At 30.6% G+C, this 21,018-nt stretch overlaps 2 protein-coding genes across 2 annotated transcripts in view; one reads left to right on the top strand and one right to left on the bottom strand.

Moving 5' to 3' along the window:
• The window catches only part of LOC147077860 (ethanolaminephosphotransferase 1-like), a 43,732-nt gene extending 38,026 nt beyond the window's left edge, over positions 1–5,706 (top strand). The window contains exon 8 of the mRNA XM_085940146.1: positions 5,515–5,706. Coding sequence (XP_085796272.1) covers positions 5,515–5,577 — 63 coding nt within the window. The 3' untranslated portion in view covers positions 5,578–5,706. The remainder of the gene's footprint in view (positions 1–5,514) is intronic.
• Positions 5,707–17,581: 11,875 nt separating this feature from the next.
• Positions 17,582–20,754, bottom strand: LOC147077859 (coiled-coil-helix-coiled-coil-helix domain-containing protein 7). Its single transcript, XM_085960897.1, has 3 exons — positions 20,577–20,754; positions 19,369–19,467; positions 17,582–18,351 (listed from the first exon to the last, which is right to left on the bottom strand). The coding sequence occupies exons 1-3, from the start codon at positions 20,631–20,633 to the stop codon at positions 18,247–18,249; spliced, it is 261 nt and encodes an 86-aa protein (XP_085817023.1). The 5' UTR covers positions 20,634–20,754; the 3' UTR covers positions 17,582–18,246.
• Between the last annotated feature and the right edge of the window lie 264 nt (positions 20,755–21,018).

Below are 21,018 nucleotides of genomic sequence, written 5' to 3'. Positions count from 1 at the left end.
TTAATATATTTTTCGCTTAACGTATTTTTATTATGATTGATAATAATTATTACTTATGCTTTATGCTGTTTATAAATAGAAAAGAATTCTTTCCTCGTCAGAACTTGAAGTTGTGCCTAATTAAGTGGTGTATTGTGTACACTTACCTATTCATATTAAAAAAAAAACAAATATTAATAATGAATTGGTTAGTTAAAGTAATATCTTTCGGCGTTTTTTCGATTTCATGTTATTATAATTGAACTTTATATGTGTACATAATCCGTAAATAAGAATTTTGAAGATTATGAAATTACAAACAATATAATTAGGTAAACCACTTGAAAGATACCCACATACCTAATTTTTATATTATATCATTGTTTGAAATGACGATCTTTAATAATTAGGTGCAATTTATATTAATCAAGCCGTATACGTAATAAATAAAATAAGTCTATAATAATTAGCAAACTATACCGTATTCGGTACCTACTTTATTATATATTATGTTGACAAAGCGGATTTGTATGTAGGTGTATATTATTATTAATACACCATCGTTTGAAATAGGTAGTAGGTATCTTCGACTTAAAATTGCTTATTCCATTTTTATTACTAAACGTATTTTACAAAAAACGCGCTAACTCACATTAGATGAATTTCAAGAAAAGTTGACTTAAAAAATTCAGCATGGTGCATAGGTAAATGAATATTTTTTCATAGTGTGGTATATTTGTTTACATTATTTTAAAAATAACTGGAGTAGAGTGAAGTAGATATTAATTTAAGTCGAAATGTTCATATGTTAAAAATTTCACCTTTAATTTAAATGTGTATTTCATCAATACATATTTTTGTTGAAAGATAGATAGTATAGCTAACATTAATACATTATTATAAACATTATTATGGACGCTATACTAAGAGATGTCACGGAGACTTGAAGCTTTCGAGATGTGGCTGTATAGACGCATCCTCAAAATTTCTTGGACTGACCGGGTGACAAAATATGTTTGAAGTTCTTACTCGAATAGGGAAGGACCACGAAGTTCTACGTAGTATCAAAACCAGGAAACTACAGTACCTCGGCCACATTATGAGAGGACAAAAGTAGAGTATCCCCAACTTGTCATTCAAGGAAAAATTAATGTTAAGCGTAGCAGAGGACGGCGCCGCATTTCGTGGCTTAAAAACCTCCGTGATTAGTACGAGTGCAGCTCCACTGAACTATTCCAGGTAGCAGACGACAAAGCTAATATTACCTTGATGGTGTTCGACCTCCGCTAGGGGATGGCATAGTAAGAAGAAGAGATAAATATTTATTTCTGAAGAAAATGTCAAAAAGGTCAAAATTCACTGTCGGAATATGAATACGTATACCTAATATAACAAAAATAGTATAACAAAATAGTAATAAGAAACAGTGTAAACTTAATAATTATATATCCTCTTTGACAACAAAAGTCAATACCACCATCTGTCACCTGACCAAGGCTGTTTTTCAAGCCAACTCGATTTTATTTTATTTATTTTTTACGAGTTGTATTTTTTTGTGTAACTACGTCGAAATATATAATACCTATTATATAAATCACTAGGAAGCCGATGTTTGTAATAGGGAATTATTTTTAATTTACCTGTGGAAATACCCGGGTACGTGCTAAGGCCCCAGGTATTTAAAATGAATCTAATCTAACTACATCGTTAGTCAGGGGTTAAAAATGATTGGTCATTTTCATGAGAATCATACAAAATATTATAATAGCGTTAAAATATTTTTAATAGGACAAGAATTTCGAAAAATGCCTAACTCATCGGCTAGTAATCTAAGGGTAGGGCCATTCAGTGGATTCGTCCAGATTCATTATACCTAGCCAAACAAAATTATCAGCAAAATATAATATAAAACACTGGAGTGATCCCGAAATCGATAATTCAATACCTACTTTGATTTAAAATACAAAAGCCGATTGCCAATAACGCGTCTGGGCGCGAATCCTGTTGGATGTCGTATTTTTTTAGTTAGGTTATACTGGGTAATTATTGAGTTTGGAAGAAAATAAATCATTAAATCGACATTAACTGATTATATTGCAACACGTATTTATAAATTAAATAATTATTAACATAACACAAATAATTATGACTTAATATGTAGAAATGAACAGAATTTAATATGTAAGTATATTAAATATATCGATGACCCAATCAGATGAACCTTTATAACTGCGACCGGTTTCGTCCACCCAGTGGCTAGTCTAGTCAGTAGGTCAGTACGATAAAAAATTGCGTTTTATTAAATTAAATCAATAATACAATTCATTTCTACCATGAATTGACAGTTAACACAATAAAAGAAATTTTATATTAAACAGAATTATAGGAGTGAACACAGTTTGAAAACCCCTTTTTTGGAGAAAAATAGGTTTAATAGTATTATCTCGATCAGGGTTGGCGAACCTTTTTTCGTATGCCTGCCAAAATTTCCTTATTATAATTTTTGGACTGTCTGACACACCGAGCAGTTTTTCATGAGAAAAAGATGAAAACCAGTTTTTAAGAATGCTATTGAAAAAGTTTAAGGATTACAATTAAGTTCTCAAATTATATTTTCACCGTGTTTCTAGCCGAAAGCTAATCTTTTATTCGTTGAATAATTTTTTCCTTGTTTTCAAAATTTCAAAGAGATCGTGTAAGCATTTTAGCAACGCTATTTTCATATTATTATAATATTCCCTGTCACTAAGCGGTTTTCCGTTTTTAGCGATTATGTTTGAGGTAAAATAATAAGCAGCTGTTTATATTTGAATGACTGCCGATAAATTTCATCAAGTTGTCATCATTGTTGGTTGAATATTTTTATTTTTAATCTGTCATTTTTGCCTGACTTTCGTCGATTGGTTAAAATAATATTAAACACCGAAGAAAACACGCATTGCTCTGTCGTTTTTCATTTTTTCATATACTTCATTTTAATATTATATACTTACTTATAGGAATATTAATTTATTTGCAAAACTTTCTTGTATATTATTAAATTATTGTAGGTTTTTTCTCTTTTTAAAATAAAACATTCGCGTGCCATGAAAAATTATCTCGCGTGACACTAGTGTCACAGGCTCGCCATCACTGATCTAGGTGCATTCTGTAGGGTTAATGCTTTTAACTTTTGCATTATCTACTTAGTAATAGTATTTTGAGATGTTTAAAAAATACCTAATGATTATTTACCTTTGTATACATAGACCATAATTTCGGAGTATATTTTCGGGGCAGATTTTCATAACAACTAAAAATGGTAAAATAAAAAAATGTATAATCCTCGTCATAGACATTTTCTTTGATCATTGTGGCAGTGTCAGTGTAATATTACTTATATAAATTTGTGACATTTATGATAAATTCACGATTGAATATAAATTCCACAACGTTATTCATGTTCTTCGGAAGCAGATTAACGCAACTCCATTTTTTTCAGAAATGAGTTTTTGACGGAATAATTAAGATGAAACCATTTTTAATAATTGATAAAAATGTCCTACAGTCAATCTTCGTGACTATCCAACTAAATGATTGCCAAGTTCTTGTCGGTTGACTTTGGGATCAAGACAATGTGTCGGAATGATGGGCTATTTTCGCGTAAGAGGCAATACGATGCTAATCATTACTGCTTATTTTAATAATAATTTAGTTTATATTCTAAATTTAATTAAACGTTTATTTTTTTTAAATATTCTAAAAGTGCTTTAATGAATTAAATTTACCAAAAAGATGATCGCCTTTTGTTTATGTTTTTAGTTCTTATTAGTTATAGGCATTCATCAAAAATTTTAATTGTTTTTTTGCTCTTTGAAAAAAATTGAGAATATGGCAGTTGCCGCCGTCTGCCTCTGAGGTATAGATATTATTTATTTAGTAGATTCTAATGTAATGAACAAGGAAAGGCTTCAGAAATACAATCATTTAAAGGTGCTGATAACCGTATTTAAAAAATATACAGGATTATGGTTGTAGAAATCCAATTGCATATTATAATGGACTCTTTCACAACTACAAAATGTCTCAATACGTCCGATAGTTTTTGTATAACTCCAAGTAGGCCTATTACTTAATAACCATTATATTTATAAGAATATAAATACATTACTTATGAGGTATTCGATACAATAAATAATATGAATTATATTATATAATTAATTGCCATACAAAACCAATGATTTAAGAATTCTATGCGAGAGTTAATTTGAAAACCTTTAACAATAAAAAGGTACCTAATTGTCAATTTTTTTATAAATAAAACAATTTAAAAAACTGTAGGTATCCATTAACTAATTATTGGGTAGGTATGGATTTTTAACTTCACATCAAATAAAAACATGTTATTTGTAAAATTATGGATACCATCAAACTGGGTAACCTATAATATGATAAGGTATAAAACGATTACTTGGGAGGATCGACTTATCCAGTATTCAAAATCGTGTTTAAATGACTAAAACTTCCAATAAAGTTACAAATTCGCTTTGTCAACATAATATATAATGTAATATGTAGGTACCTTTCAAGTAGTTTACCTACTTATATTGTTTGTAATTTCATAATCTTCAAAATACGTATTTACGGATTATGTACACATATAAAGTTCAATTATAATAACATGAAATCTAAAAAACGCCGAAAGATATTATTTTAACCAACCAATTCATTATTAATATTTGTTTTTTTTTTAATATGAATAGGTAGGTAAACACAATAAACCACTTAATTATGCACATCTTCAAGTTCTGACGAGGAAATAATTCTTTTCTATTGATAAACAGCATAAAGCATAAGTAATAATTATTATCAATCATAATAAAAATACGTTAAGCGCAAAATATATTAGGTACAACTACTAAGTAGATAGAAGCATATTAAAGTCTCGCGTCTACTTTCTCTACCAAGTCGTTACGTACGTCTTTTCCTTTGCGCATTTTATTCAGCCGTGCGGCGTCCAATCTCCCGGCGGCCAGTTGGGCCGGTGTCAAATTGGGCCGGCGCCCAATTGTACCGGCGTCCGATCGTCCCGGAGGCCAATTGGGTCGGCGTCCAATTGTACCGGCGGCCAATTACCGGAGGCCAATCGGCGGAGGCCAGTTCGCGGTGCCAAATCATCCTAGACCCGCCTTGTTGGATACCACTATACTATGTCATCTACACCAATGTTTCTTAACCTTTTTACATCTGCGGACCACAAAAAAATCAAAAAATGTTTTGCGGACCATCACATTGGAATAAAATAATAAATATTTATATTTACACTATTTTTTAAACAATTTTCGGAATATAATACAACCCCACTTCAAATGTTCTGTTTCTAGGTAACTATTTTTGAACTGCAGAAAATTTTTGTGGCCCACCCAAAAATCTTCGCGGACCACCGGTTGAGAAACTATGATCTACATACACTCCATGTACTCTTATCTGCTTAATTCAAAAGATGTGTGATGTATTTCTTTATGCTCATTTTTAACATTATTCATTAATTTGCAGGTGCGTCAGATGTGCCGTCACTTCAAAATACACTGCTTTAGAATCAAGCACCAGTCGGAGTGACTCACGCACGCCCAAGAATGCTAAAAAGTGCGTGGATACTGCGTGCTCAAGACCGAAATATATTAACTATTTGTAAATATAATCCAAAAAGATTGACGATGTGATCAACACTCTTTTGGAATGTTTTTTATCCAGTGATTATGCTAAAGACATTTTTTTTACAGCTTTATTTATTGTTGTTACGTAGAATGTTAATCGTAGCTTAGTCATTTAGAATTTAGCTTGCTGTAATGAGTGGATATTATTATATTGATATCATGGATTTGTATCATTGTCATATGATATGTTTTTGAACCTTTCCTAACTAATATCGTATTCATTAGGGTTTGCAACCTCGGCATCCCGCCAATTCCGGGATTAAAAATATTTGAATCCTGGGATTTCGAAATTTCTTTTTAAATCTTTGATTAACTAGTGTATAATTTTAAAGATAGTGGCTAGTATATAATATCGTCTCTGTTCTGGCAGAACACACTAACTGGAGAATACTAGTTTTGAGTAATTTGACTTTGAAGTTGTTAAAATGTTTGAAATGGTCTATCATGTGAGTTTATTAAGTAATCGTAAAAAGGATGACTTTAAAATAAAGTCTGTTTATTTATTAAGAAGGTTTCCAGACGGTAAAGTTTGAAATAAAGAACATTTTGGTATAACTAACTCAATATGTAATTTTTTCGAATTAGTGTCTTCTGCCAGAACAGTGACGATATTATGTCCACGATTTAATATTTACAGTTGACGACATTTCCGTGTTTAAACATAAATATGTGGTTCTAATGTTAGATTTTTTTCTATCGTATAGTATTTTCAAATTTAAAAAGCACACCAAAGATTTTGAAGAAAACCTTATTTGGATAATTTTAATTCATTAGTTTCTATATATATATTTTATTGTTATTTCTATAAATATATACCTATCAGTCATTATCATTAAATTGAATTTTTAAACATTTTATTTATATACTTTCAGTGAGTTGTGGAAGTCATAGATCATTTACATGTTATTATGTGTTATTTATACATGGAATATGTATGGATTTTTTGTTAGATTTTTAAAATCAAAATCAAATCAAAAGGTATTAAAATCGAGGAAAAATACCATTAACTGTTATGTTGGTGCCAGACATTAGAAAATTTCACTTGTTTTCTTTATCCATGGAACCCAAGATTTAAAAAAAAAAAAAAACCCGGTATTCAAAAACTGCTAATCCCGGAATTGAAAAATATTAATCCCGGGATTGGACATGTTAATCCTTGTTTTTAAAATAATATGCTAATCCCAGGATTTAAAATTACGTCTTGGATTGTGATCCCTAGTATTCATAATACATCACCTATCTACTAATATTAAGATAATAATATAATATGTCTGTTGCTGTAGTTTAGTTGTAGTGTTGCACTTTAGCAATGGATTACAAGAGCTATTTAACTCATCGGAGAATCTTTTAAATTTGCTAGAAATCCGCTATAAACTACAAATATTGGTTGTGATTAAATATACTACTGCATTGACGAATAAATTAGTTAGGAAAGGATTTTAAAAAATTTAAGAAAGGTTTTTATTATTATTGACTGAAAATATTTGGCTTATGTTTATTTACGATCATATTTTATATCAGCTTCCTTACACTTTTGAAGAAAAGGAAGTACCAATTTTTTTGTGTATCCACCAGTATAAATAATTGTCCGATTAAAGCGCTACAACCTGACAATTGGTATATCATTCACTATTTTACAGTAGCGAAAGGTGGAGTTAAACTGTGAAGATCATACATAAATAGTGCACACTAAACTTTTTCAGTCACAGAATACAAATTGCAGATGGTTAGTTTATAAAATTCTATTAAACACTGCCTAAGCCAAACCGCAACCGCAGAACTCAAACTTACGACCCACTGAACAAGAGAGGAGTATTCTAGTCTCTGTTCCACAGTACATAATATATCGTCGGCTTAACTAGAAAACTGCTTATCTACAGTTTAGCAAAATGTTCAGGAGAGCATAAAAACTGAATAAAATCAGTTGTAACCAATATCATGTTGTGAATTTTACATATGTTACGTAAATAATAATTTTTGTTGATTTGGCATTCAAATATTAAGAAAAATTTTAACCTGTCTCCCAAAAAACACAAAAAATGCAGATACGTATTATTCTCTTTTCCTTACCAACATAAAATTTGGAGATACGCAGTTTGCGTAACTTATTTTAAGTATGCAAATTTAGTGTGAGGATACTAATACTAATATCACACCCACGGTGGCCGCGCGGCATAAGCTTTGGACTATCATGCCGTGGGTCCCAGGTTCGAATCCTGGGTCTGGCAAGTACACATATTGTTTTTCAATATGTGTGTGAGTCAGGGTATGGACCTAATAGGTTGAGCAAGTGGCTGACATCCATTTCTCGTAAAAACAAAATCTGTTAATTCAAACCTCTACTCTGTGGAGGCCCATATGATCCTATTAGGATCGGACATGGTCGGAAAAAAAAAAAAAAAATACTAATATTACCCAATTATCAACACACAATGAATGTAACAGCATGATATAACAAGCTGAAAGAAGTACCTACATAGCAAGCTTTTCTCCTACCAAGTATAATCATAGGAAAATAAGTTTGAACTATTAACTTATGGAAGAATAATATTTTATTAAAATGTTAACATATAAAATTTTTACAAAAATAGTTTCTTGCACACTCTGACATATCTATTTCTGCATTTTAAGGATAGCACAGTGGAAGTTGATCTTCTTGATGCTTTTTTCGTACTGGTTTTTCTATTTGTTGCATTAACTGTTACAAGCGTATTAACCAACACTTTCTTTTCTGCCCAAGATAACTTCCAAAAAATCATTAAACATAACTCTCCTCTCTTCTGATATCGACTGATATTTTATAACAGAGCGATCTTTCTTTGAGGAACTGCAATTAAACCTTTCTTTCAGTGTTCTTTTCTCTTTGCCGATGCCATACTTCCATTTTCCATTTATTTTCTTTTTTCCTTTGTAAGATTCACCCTTTTCTCTCTTTTTTGCGATTGCCCATTGGTTTTTATCCATCTGACCCGTTTGAGATCTTCGTTTATCAACTGTGTTATCTTCAGTTGACAGACTAGCATTAATCTGTACCTCCTTTTTTGTATGTATTCCTTCCACCTGCTCTGCAAAGACTAACACATCGTCTAGCGAATTGTTATTCGAATCCATTTGGATGTAGTTTTGAGTCTCCACTTGCTCAATCAAACAATGAGTTGTCTCTAAAATGTTATTTGACTCCATTTGGATATAGTTTTGAGTCTCCGCTTGCGCAAACAATGAGTTGTCTTTTCTTCATAACCATTTTCCACCTGTGCTACCGAAATGCAAATTTCACCTAATTCAAGATTGTTTGAATCAATAATTGTATTTACAGTCCTTGTCTCCACTGGCTCAATTTTCTTTGTGAGACTACCATCATCATTGACGACGTAATTTTTAAGGGCATTCATAATTTTATGGGCTCTTAACGACGACATGGTTGATTTCTGTAACATAAAAATTCAATGTGTCACTAACCCCTTCCGTGAATTTTAATAAAACAAGTAAATAACCATAATAATATTTATTATCAAACTGTAAATTATTTTCTATACTTTTGTAGTGTCAGTAATTAAGTTTTAGTACAAGAAATGGGATCAACAAAAATAATAATATCATATTAATCGTATTACAAACGCCCGCAAACTGCGTATCTACTGACACACTCTTATGAGAAAAGTAGGTATCTACCACAGTGAATTTAAAGTTCATTTTAAACATGTAAACAGCACTTTTTCATATAAACTTAATATTTAATGATATTATAATGACATAACATACCTCGAATAATGTGAAGATTCGTTTAAAAACACCAAATTTGAGCAATTGAACTAGTCTGAACAGGAACGTTGCTCGCTGCTCGCCAAACTTAGAGCGAATGAAAGCAGATACGCACTTTTCTTGTCACTAATATGATGTTAGAAGTTACGCATTTTTCTAAAGCGAAGATTGTGCAAATGCCATATTTTTTTTAATTATACGTAGTTTGCAGTTCGATGACGTATAAAATTCTCTACAAAATGGCGTTCTCAACTTTTTTTCGACCAAATACGTAGATAAGCAGTTTTCTAGTTAAGCCGACGATATGACATTATATCAAACACTGACCGTGCCCCAATTTTAAGGCCTGTCTGGCATTTATTATTTCTCCATATTTTGAGGCCGTCTTCTATCGAAGATTGTCGATCAACTTGTTCACTTACAAAGATTGCACATCCAAGAGAATCTCCGTCTACCTACACTTCTGCTGCCTTCTACCTTTCCCTGCATTATAAGCTGGAATAAATATAGCCAGATTATGTGCTTGATAGTAACTATAAGTTTTTTCGTCTTAAAACCTCCTCATTGGCAATGTGATCAGCCCAGGATATCTTCATGGTGCACTGATACAGACATCCGTTCCATTAACATCTTAAAGTTTCAACTCTGTAGGCCAGTACTGGGTGTGATGTAGTACCTGATCGCCTTACATCAAGTGCCCAACACTATATCTCGATTGCAGAAGAGATGTTTTAATCTCTATCTATATCTTGACCTTGATCTCACGCCTGGCTACACTTACAGATGGAATAATAAATCAACTTACACTATTTATATCTATTGCATTATATTTAGGATTGAATCTTCGGTACCATATGTGGTTAACCATGTCTATCAATTTTTCTTTTGAGTATTAATGTTGACATAGTTCGTAGAGCGGTCACCTTTTTATAAATATGATGCTGTGGATCGCGGGTTCGAACCCATGAATGATCAAAAAATGCATGTTGTTATTTTCAATATCCTCGGCTTACGATCAAATATGGTAGGTACCTCTACCAAAAGAAAAATAATCTAAATATGTCAAATATTTTCAGTCAGTACGTAAATTGCCATCGATTCAAGAATATTGTTAATAAAATCAGCTAGTCTGTAATGTTAATTGATAATTAATTATATTTAATAATCGTAATACGTAGATAGTTTATAATATTTTTAGATAATTGTAATGAAATTGATCCAAAATCATACATATTATTATGTATCTGTTATTCCTTTATAAGACTTATTTTATTTATTTATATCATTTTATGTGTAAAAACCATTGAAAAATGGAGACAGACAATTATTGCTCAAAACATAAGAGTTGTTCATTCTTGCAAAACTGCAACACTTGCGCCAAAGCTGTTTAAATAAAACCATCTTCCGTGCAGATAGGACTTTTATATATATACCATAAAAGACATTGCACAATTTTCTGTATTTTTTGATCACATTCTACCCATCCATTCGTTAAAAAACAAATTCGTTGAAAATCAAAAATTTCGTTATTATGTAATGTTAAGTTGAAATAATATATGAACAACTACTTACTGTCTAATGCCTAAATTACGTGTAATGTCATTTTGCTTTGCAGATTTATTTGTAACAGTTCACACTTGTGCCGAGATTTATTTGCCAGGATGAAAACATCTTGCATTTATGTTTCAGGCATAAAAAAAAGGTTTTTGTATACAATGAACCACCAAACAATCATATTATAAAGTCGCATAAACAGAACCAATGTAAGTAACTAAAGCAAGACGTCAATAAAAGGCCGCCATTTTCTTTTTTATTTACAAGCAATGCATTCGATGCTGTAAATATTAATTATTTATTTATAATTTTCAATTATTCGACCATTCTAAAAATATTTTTGAATTGCTATCAAATGTTGTATCTAATACAAATAAATTGTAATTCTCTTTCTATAATAGAGAATATAGCACTCTATCAATCTCTATGGTCTTATTGTCACTGTGAGACTTTGAATATGAGGATCTAAATCAGTTACATCACATTGATAAAGCTACTTTCAATTTAATGATAAGTAGTAATTTAAATCGCGCAAGTCATTCTTAACCGTTTCTATGCCTTCAGTGAGTTATCTCGCTCTATGAGGCCGTGATCGACAGGTCGCACAAACAAATTTCGCGAGTTATGTCATCCGACTAAGCTCAAATTACTAGCCACTGTCGATTGATTTGTGTAATCTAAAAAATTAAACACACAGTGACATCTGTTTGAATAATTATGGAATACTAAGCCATAAATTATCGCCATATTAATATCGTGAGGCATAGAAAAGGTTAAAGGGACGGTTTTAAAGACATTTTAGCTTCATTGTAACATAGGTCATTGAAAATCACAGAATAAACGTTTTTTGTATTAGAAGATTGTGTAGGTATGGCTAATTAGTATTTTGCCTGTTTCCAGTAATGTTTCACTGGTTAAAGTCACAAATCCTCTTTACCAAAGTTGTTTTGAAAATAATATACCTAGATGATTATTTAAGACACTGATTGTCTTTGGTTTTTTATTAAAATTAATTCTAAATTTGGAGATTTTCCAAAACAATTTACATACATAAATCATATGATTTTGTTTTAATGTTTGTACAAAAAATTTATATTCCTCTTTTGTGGATATGTCATTCCATTTTTATTTTACTATACTAATTATGTATCATATTTTTTTTCATATTTATTTACTTCCTTAACAAGACAACTAATAAGGTAGGTAGATATTATATTTAATAAACTTTTTAAACAAATTTAAAAAAATTTGTATTAACACGTGTTGGCAACTGTGTAAGTAAGACATTAGAACAAAAGATTGCTGATTAAGTGGAACCTATGGATGGATGTCACCGTAACTCTGTATTCAAATGTTATTTAAATTAATAAGATAGAAATGCGAAAGCTAGTCAACAAAGACCAAGGCTTTTATGCCAGTTTTCGTTTATGACTTAATAAAGGCAATAAATAGAAAGCCCCCCTTGAATGTCCCGAAATATTTCTAATATTGAATGCGTGTTGCGTTTACGTGACAAACTTTAATGCATTTTTGATACAGACGTAAATATTTAAAACAACATTCTTTAACACGTGTTTAAGTTTATCCCATATTTCTCCACATTTGAGAATCGTACCTTCTTATAACCACACCCGGGTCTCAGTATTGTTTTGTTCCCCGGTATTTACTGGTCACTTATGGCATCCGAACAGGTTGAAATGTACAAATAACATTGTGAATCTAAACAGGGACATAGCAAATGGAAACAATTTTTTAAAGGTAAATTTCTAAATGTTTTCATTAATGACAGACACTTCTTACCTTTGTACTTAAATTGTTTATTTTACCATTCTTTGAAGAGTGTCCACATCGCGCACATCATAAATGTACCATATTCTGTTTCTACCTTTTTAAAGTATTTTAATGAGTAATTATTTTCGTTTGTGTAAAGCATCTGAAGGAAATATTCTGTTGCATAATATGTAAATTATTGTATGTTGTAAGTACAAAAGAATAATGCATATGTAATACATATTTTACAACAAACAGCCATGTCATAATGTCTACCTATTATTTTAACAGCCATTTTGATTGAACTTGAATTTTCAACACCTGATAACATTTGAAATAGTTAGTAGGTATATATCTATTATAAAAATAAACATATACCCATATCAAATTATGATGGTTGAATTTTATGTTTATTCGACATAATAATATTTTTTCTCATTCAGTTGATCAATGAATAATATCTGGTCTCAAATTTAAACAAAGAATAGTATGTAATTAGGATTTTCTTTTTTTATACTATGATAAGTACTATTTTTAATGTATTATTTCTGTATAAGTTTTATATGCAATACATACAATATACAAAAGTATGTACGATAGATACACTTTTTCAAACAGCAGTTAGTAGGTATCGAAAACATGTTCTTAATAATCTGTTGTAATACTCAAATAAGATTTTGTAACCTTATACAGAGAGCATAATGCGCAACCATACTTAGAAGCATAAATGTAAAAAATAGATGTCTAACTTATGAGGTCGAAATCAGCAACTTAAAATGCGAAAAGTTTAACTTGATGTACCGCAGTAATCAAGTTAAACTTTTATTTGTGCGCACTGTAAGTCATTTAGATGTGTTAATAATCCAAAAAGATATGAAAAGTGACAGTAAGAAGATATAAGTCATACTGCAAAGAAGAAAAACAAGCAAATGAACTCAATTGGCCCATAAACAATGTTGACAAAAATGTCATGGCGTTGAAAGGTACAAATAATTTGTCATTTTTGTGTTTTTTTTTTTTGTTTTATTATTGATAACCATATCCTTGCTTTTTCGTACACGGTGGTTGTTAGTAATTTTGAAAAATCACAAACACCCAGGCTTTGTGAAAATCACATAAATATATTGTGTCCTTACCGGGATTGAACCCAGAGCTCCCAGATGGAAGACCAGCGCCTTACGCACTGTACCATGAGAGTCGTCTCATTTTAATGTTGTCATGTAACTATTCTTATCTTTTCTACTTACGCTACTAATTATGGATTATGCATTATGCTCTAAAAGATTTTCATTGATATTGACAAAATGTGTTTACAAACATATTATTCTATCATTAATTGTTTGGATTAAGTTAGTATGTTTTATAGATAATTATTTAAAAATATGTCCAACCTAAAAAATGGTTATTTGAACACATGGCTGCTCCCAAAAATGCAATGAGGACTACGATAATCGTCACAAACTCATGATAACTGGATGTTATGTAAAATGTTATATAAATAACTCGTATCTTTAACATAAAAAAATACTCGCTTTATATTATTATATAATGGTTAAGTGTTCCACTTTTACCTTTTGTCCTGTCATTATAGTTATGTTGTTGAATTAGAAAATTTTCTTGTAGTTAATTGACAAATTTTTCTTAGTAAATCGTAAATATAACTGTCAGACTAATGTATTGAAATTAAATTATTGTTAAGTCATAATGCATTTATTTTTTTGTCAATTAATTATTATTATATTGTAAGAAACATTAGGATTTTTTAAAGTTTTGTGAAATGTAAGGAATTGTACAAAATAGTTTATTTATATCTTCATGATCATGTTATTTAAATCATGTGGTAACACACAGGGTCACAATCTTGAGTTAAACCCCAATTTGGCTTGTGCGTCAAAACGTATGTATTGTGGATGTATTTTTTTTTTTACATTTTCGACAGGTAAAAAAATGTTTTCACTTAGCATAAATTTTTAACACTACCCATTCACATTACACTATTAAATGACATTAATGAAATCACCCAGTGATAGGTAGCTATTGTTTATTTCGATTTCTATCATCATTTTTATCATAATTGTATTGTAGCTGTTCCAATGTACCCGGAAAAATTAAAATACAACTCAGGTTTTTGTCTTCGCTCAATTGTCCTGAAACTCAGTTCAATAATATACAGGTAACCGTTGATCGCAGGAGATATGTATTGGACATGCACGCAATAAGCGAAATTTCGCAGTCAACGTGGGAGTAGACGAAACAAAAGGATTTTAAATATGGAAACACTGTATTAATAAACTAAACAAAATAATATGCATTTTGTTACGCATTGCAAAAAAGAATCTAGGTAGATATTTTATCCTGCTTGGCTTATCTGCACTTACTATGTAAATTGTTCCGTAATTGTCAAATAATCTGATTGTATGTGCGTGATTCCACTCGTTATAAAAAAATTTGGCAGTGGCATATGTCAAAACATTTGTGGGATAAAGAAAATATTAAAAATTGATCGCGATTTAATGAGTTCCCACTCTCCAGTGTCGCAATGAATGAGGGTTACCTGTATTATTATTATTGTGTGTATTTGGAGAAATGTTTAGGTGTACAACAAAATAGTCAAGGTTAAATTATTGTACATAATTTTATTATTGTCTCATTTTAAATCATTATGTTGTAGATATTTTTTTGCTGTATTTGTTTTTAATTGAATATTTTTTTTATTATGAATGATGATAGTGTCATTTTCAAAATCTATGATTTGGTTAAGTTATTGTGTCATTGATATATTCCTTTGAATGTGCCTATATAAAATTTGTAATAACGCGATAATAAAATGGTTTGTAAGAATAATCTATGTAACATATAAGTAGAATAATGTTAACTAAATCAATTCTGTGTTCATAATCTCAAATAATTTATCGTTTCAATTACACGCACTATATAATTTGCAAACATCAATAAAAAGTTTCTTGTTTTGCGAAGATGTAGTATGTACCTAATATTTTCTATATAATTTTATAATGTGCTAAGAAAAAAAGTAAATAAATCATATTTTTGTGTTAAGTGTTAAAATCGTGTTAGTTTTATTATGAAAGCAAATCATATCAAAAAATAAGTTCAATTCGATAAACTTAAAATCATGTTCATCTCCAAATAGCGATGATTTAGGGATATTTATATTTTAGTCTTTGTGAAGCCTAGTCGAGACCGAGAACAACCGCAACCGCGGCGGACACAAAAATATGAAGACATTTTGTATCAGAACATAATATTAAACATTAGTAAACAGTATCACAAATCCATTTGTATCTTGCTCTGGACTAGACATCAAAATTTTTTCATGGAAACATCAGGAATGTACGATCACTTTAAATTAATCTCATACATATGTAATGATTTAGAATTATTAATGAAATTAAATTCATTAAAAACCAATTATACCAAAATTTCCATATCGACGGAAAAATAAATCAAATATTAAATTTAGTCTAGGCCAGTCTATTTTCTAGTTCTCGATGTATGAAAATAATATAATTATTATACAGTATGGATGAGTGCCGTAATGAAAAACATTACTTATTTATTATTTTGTGTACATTGTTTGTCTAATAACAATAATTCGTGAAATAATAAATGTTATTTTTAAAAATTGTCGAGTTTTATTATTTAAAGGATAATTAAAATGATAGGTATTATACGAAGTTGTTGGTTTCCAAAATCGGTTACTCCGTTACATGTGGAATTTCAATAACTATCAAATAATGCAGCTTCCTTTTTAGTAAAACAGTATTACAAATGGAGGTTGGTTGCATGACATGCCCCTACAAGGGAGGGGGCTGACAGGGCTCTAGCCTGGGATCCTGACGTGGCAGGACAACGATATAAGTGAAATAAACATGTACCCATCACAAATTTTCTCTGATTGTAAAAAAAAGTTGCTATTTTTCTTTGTGTAATAACATTTTAAAAATGTGGTTGCACAATATAATTTGAAGTGATGTGATGATTGATAATAATTACATGCTATGTAATTCATTTGTAGAATTTTATTTTATAATTATTTTTAGTGTGTTTCCTGATTAATACAAATAATTATTTGTCCAAAACAGCGAGAGGTCGCGTGTTACTTGACTACCACAAAAAAGGATCGCGATTAGTATTAATATGATGTCGAGTGCAAACAACTCAATCACTTACGCGGATTTATTTAAAGATACAAAAATGCTAAAAATACAAGGAATACTCTTAGTTTTATCCCGCAGAATATCATTTGGAAAAAGCTGCCCTTAATCTTAGTGATAGGTAAGGGGGCCTGCCAAAGATCCTGGCCTAGGGGCCGGCTTCAGTATATAGGGGTCAAGGTTCGTTGAATAGTAAGTTATATCTATCAGCTGCCATTTTTTATATTTTTTGACCAACTTTAAAAATGGTTTTCTAATCAACATGTTTCAAGTCATTCTAGTTCACCATTCGCTTTTTCTAAATTATAAAAAAAATATCTTTCCAAAACAACTATTCTATTTGCAGTCCTAAATTAATGTGGTTAGCGGATTTTACTAGTAGCCAATAGGGAGCCAAAGCCTCAAGTATATTAGGCATACATAGTTTTTCAGTAGAAAATTGGAGGTAAGAAAACTTGAGTCAATTTATGCACATTCGTGCCACACTACTACAAACCCTGTATGTGACTGAATGCGTGTCATGCGAAAGAGGTGAACCCGAGTAGTGAAAAATGCAAGAGGTGACGGCTGAATCTGAGGTACGTACTCAACTTAGATTTTTTCAGTCATATGTAATAAAATTATAGCTTTCAATTTAAACACATATTTTTTATGCTTAAGATTTTTTTATTACAAATCATGTACAATCACAATACTGAATACACAGACATGTAAAATTAAATGTACTTTTTTTTTAATAATTGGTGCTATGGATTAAACGAATACAAGTGACATTATACCTAATTGATAATTGATTTATGAACCGTTTTTACAATGTACATACCTTTTTATGTGTGAAATAGGATTTCGATATTCAGCTGCTTTCTATGAAAAGTTACAAACAATTTATTACCAACATTGGATTACACTCTATTGATTTACGCTTTGTGCACTTTTATTCATTTAATCCTCATCTCCGTTATTATTACGATAATTTATATGTCCATTCCATGTATAATTTGCATCTATTATATGCAGATATATAGATTGCTTCTTTTCTAATTTATTTAAAAAATATCTAAAAATTGAAAAATAATTTTAAGAAAAAACTACAATGGAAAAGTAATATGTAGGAGTATGTGATTTACAAAATAAAAAATAATTAAACACAAGTTAGTTATATAATTAATAGGGTCTTGTTTTAATTAAAATAAATGCAGTTAATTATAAATGAAACCTTTTGTAAATACACATAGTCCTATGCAATCATAATCAAATAAACTGATGTGGTTTACTATTAATTATTGATGATGTCATAGTAAAAAATATTACTACTTAAAATTAGCTATAAACTCCGCTTTCACTCTCTCTCGGTCTTCTAATTCAGGCAAGTAAGGTTCTATTCCCTGCCTTTTTCTATGAAGTGTGACAGTCCCCTGAAGCAATTTTAAAGACAAGCTGGTTAAATTGTGCTCTGAACAAATTCCAATAATATGGTATGTATGTTTATACAGAGATCTAATTGCAAGTCAGTGATTGCTGGTGAATATACTAGAACCAACCAATGTTTTGTACCACACCGTAATTTAAATTTAGATAAATTAAATGTGCTAAGGCATGTATTATACAATGTGAATCAACAAATCTAATATAAAGTATCTACATGTAATAAAGCAAGGTTTAAGGTTGTTACAAAGACACGTCGATGGTGTGCTTTCACATTCCAATCTTGCACTGAACTGCAGCAATATTATCCTACATTTATAATATTTACAAAATCGGTCAATATTCCGTAAATTGCTTAACACCTAAATTATCAACTTACCAACCCCACTTGAACCAGCAAGTCTAATTAAAATTGATTGAAAAAAAATGTTACAGATTTTTTTGACTCTTGAACAAAATATTTTTTCACAGTAAGTACTTAATTTAAAAAACTTCAAGAGTTTTTTTTGCTCTTCCGGTGAATAATGAATATTTCTTGCCTAGGAATTTGACAAATTCCATTCCGCATTTCCGCATTATTTTCGCAGATCAAAATCAGCAAATTCAACAATGGTCATTTCTTTTTCTTACTCGTAAATTTTATCGTCAAATTCAAAATTATAGCATTTTAGGCATACTATATAATACGCGGACCCAAAATTATAGTACAAATACTACAATTATTACAATACGGTTAGCAACACTGATATCTGGTGCAATATTTTAGTGTTTCTATGGGAAATTTAATTGTGGTATCAAAAAACACTAGATTTAACGCCACACGCCAGGGTATTCAAAAATGGTGGATCTGGAAAGAACAACGCTAAGTTGGCACCACTATCTATGGCGGTGCCTAGATAACTGATCTCCAGTTCTATCATCATTCAATTGACCGACATCTGGAATCGCCCCATTCCATACCTTGTAGGAGCTACCATTTATCTGTTAAGATATTATGTATTACTTACCCAAAACTTCTTGCATGCATTGTAGTTGTCAAAATGTAAATGACATTTATCATGATCGTAATTATTCTTGTTCAAACATTCGTAAGACATTTCGTGTTCCTGGGGAGAGAAATAAATAAAAACACTTATTATTTGAACACAATATATTTCATTCGACAATACACTTTAATGAAACATCTTTGACTTCGCTATATATTGAGCAGCGGTGATATATGATAAAAATGTAGGGGCTAATATCACAGCACATTATAATTCTTAAATGATGATCTCTCGTAATATACTGGTAGCCAGGACATTTTGTAAGTTGTAAAAAAAGATTTATTTGAATACAAAACTTGAAATGGCATATATAATAGTGAAATCTTTAAAAAAATCTTTGAGTAAATGGGGTTTTAACAGACGTCTTTTGCTTACCAAACGAGTGCTTTAAACAATCAAGCCACTGGAGAAAGAACTCACTGAAGAAACCCAGAAACAAATGAAAACCGTTACGTTTCTGGGTTACAGTAGATCAGTGGTTTCCAAACTTTATGATATTATGCCTCCCTTTTAAAAACTCTAATTTTGGTCCTTGCATTGATTTATTCACTTTTTTTTTTAAATTTCAACCAAATAGACTAGTCTCCATATTTTTAGACAGATTTGCAAACAACCTTTTATAGGACTGTTTTTATGTAGTTTATAACTATGTAGTTTATAACTAGCGGCCGTTTTATAAACCATGCATTTGCAAACTGCAAACCTGTGGTTACATTAATTGTGTTAAACTTTTCGCGCCTCCCTTTGCAACACTCCACACCTCTCCAGGGAGGCGCGCCTGCCAGTTTGGAAATCGCTGCAGTAGATTGTGTTATGTTTTAGATCTCAATTAGAAGATGGCATTAAATAAATTTCGGCAAGCGCTAATGTCTCATTTGATTCTTACATCAATAGGTCAAATTGACTCGTATTTATTATTAGTAATGAAATTTATTATGTTTTATATAGGATGTACTGGTGTGGTATTTATTATGTTCATTGTGACATATAGATATATATGTATACAAGGTTTGTTTTATTGACGATATGGAGTGCTTTATCTTCACCATTTACTATTACTTAGTGTCTATTATTCACGTTAAAAAAGTCTGGCGTGGAAATACATTCAATATTAATTTTAGGTTAAATTTATATAATACACTTTAATACTGTAATAAATGAAAAGCAACCTTATGACATGGGTTATTTCGTATGGCTGCTGTATTAATCGACTTTACTCTATTCATTGCTTGCTCCTTCAGAAATAATATGTCGGTATAAAATACAATAATTTCCAAAATTGGCTTCCGTATTATTATTATGCTTTTCGTTTTGATTGACGTTTAGTTTGTTGACGTTTCTCTTCTCATTGCTTTTTTTTATTCTTTATGGCTATTAGCTAATCAAATACCATTCACCGGTTTTTATTTTATTCATAATACACGAAGGAAAGAACAAAGTAGACTAATTTAGTTAGAACTAGTCAGTAGCGCACCCAGGGGGGGGGCCAAGGAGCCTTGCCCCCCCCCAAAAACATTGAAATTGAAAGCCAATAGGTTAGACAAATAAAAACACGGCAAAAAATGATTTGTAATAATTCTCCAGCACCCTTTTTAGAAAAATTTCTTAGAT

Source organism: Rhyacophila brunnea, unplaced genomic scaffold (assembly GCF_057557595.1).
Source record: "Rhyacophila brunnea isolate RB1 unplaced genomic scaffold, BYU_Rbru_1.0 scaffold_12, whole genome shotgun sequence".
Lineage (NCBI taxonomy): Eukaryota > Metazoa > Arthropoda > Insecta > Trichoptera > Rhyacophilidae > Rhyacophila > Rhyacophila brunnea.
This window is presented reverse-complemented; position numbering and strand designations above follow the sequence as displayed.

Coding starts and splice junctions, on each gene's coding strand:
- LOC147077859 (XM_085960897.1), bottom strand. CDS start 20,633: ATGAATAGAGTAAAGTCGATTAATACAGCAGCCATACGAAATAACCCA. Junction 19,468..20,576: donor GAAATAACCCATGTCATAAG/GTTGCTTTTCAT, acceptor TTCTCTCCCCAG/GAACACGAAATGTCTTACGA. Junction 18,352..19,368: donor ATGCATGCAAGAAGTTTTGG/GTAAGTAATACA, acceptor AAATTGCTTCAG/GGGACTGTCACACTTCATAG.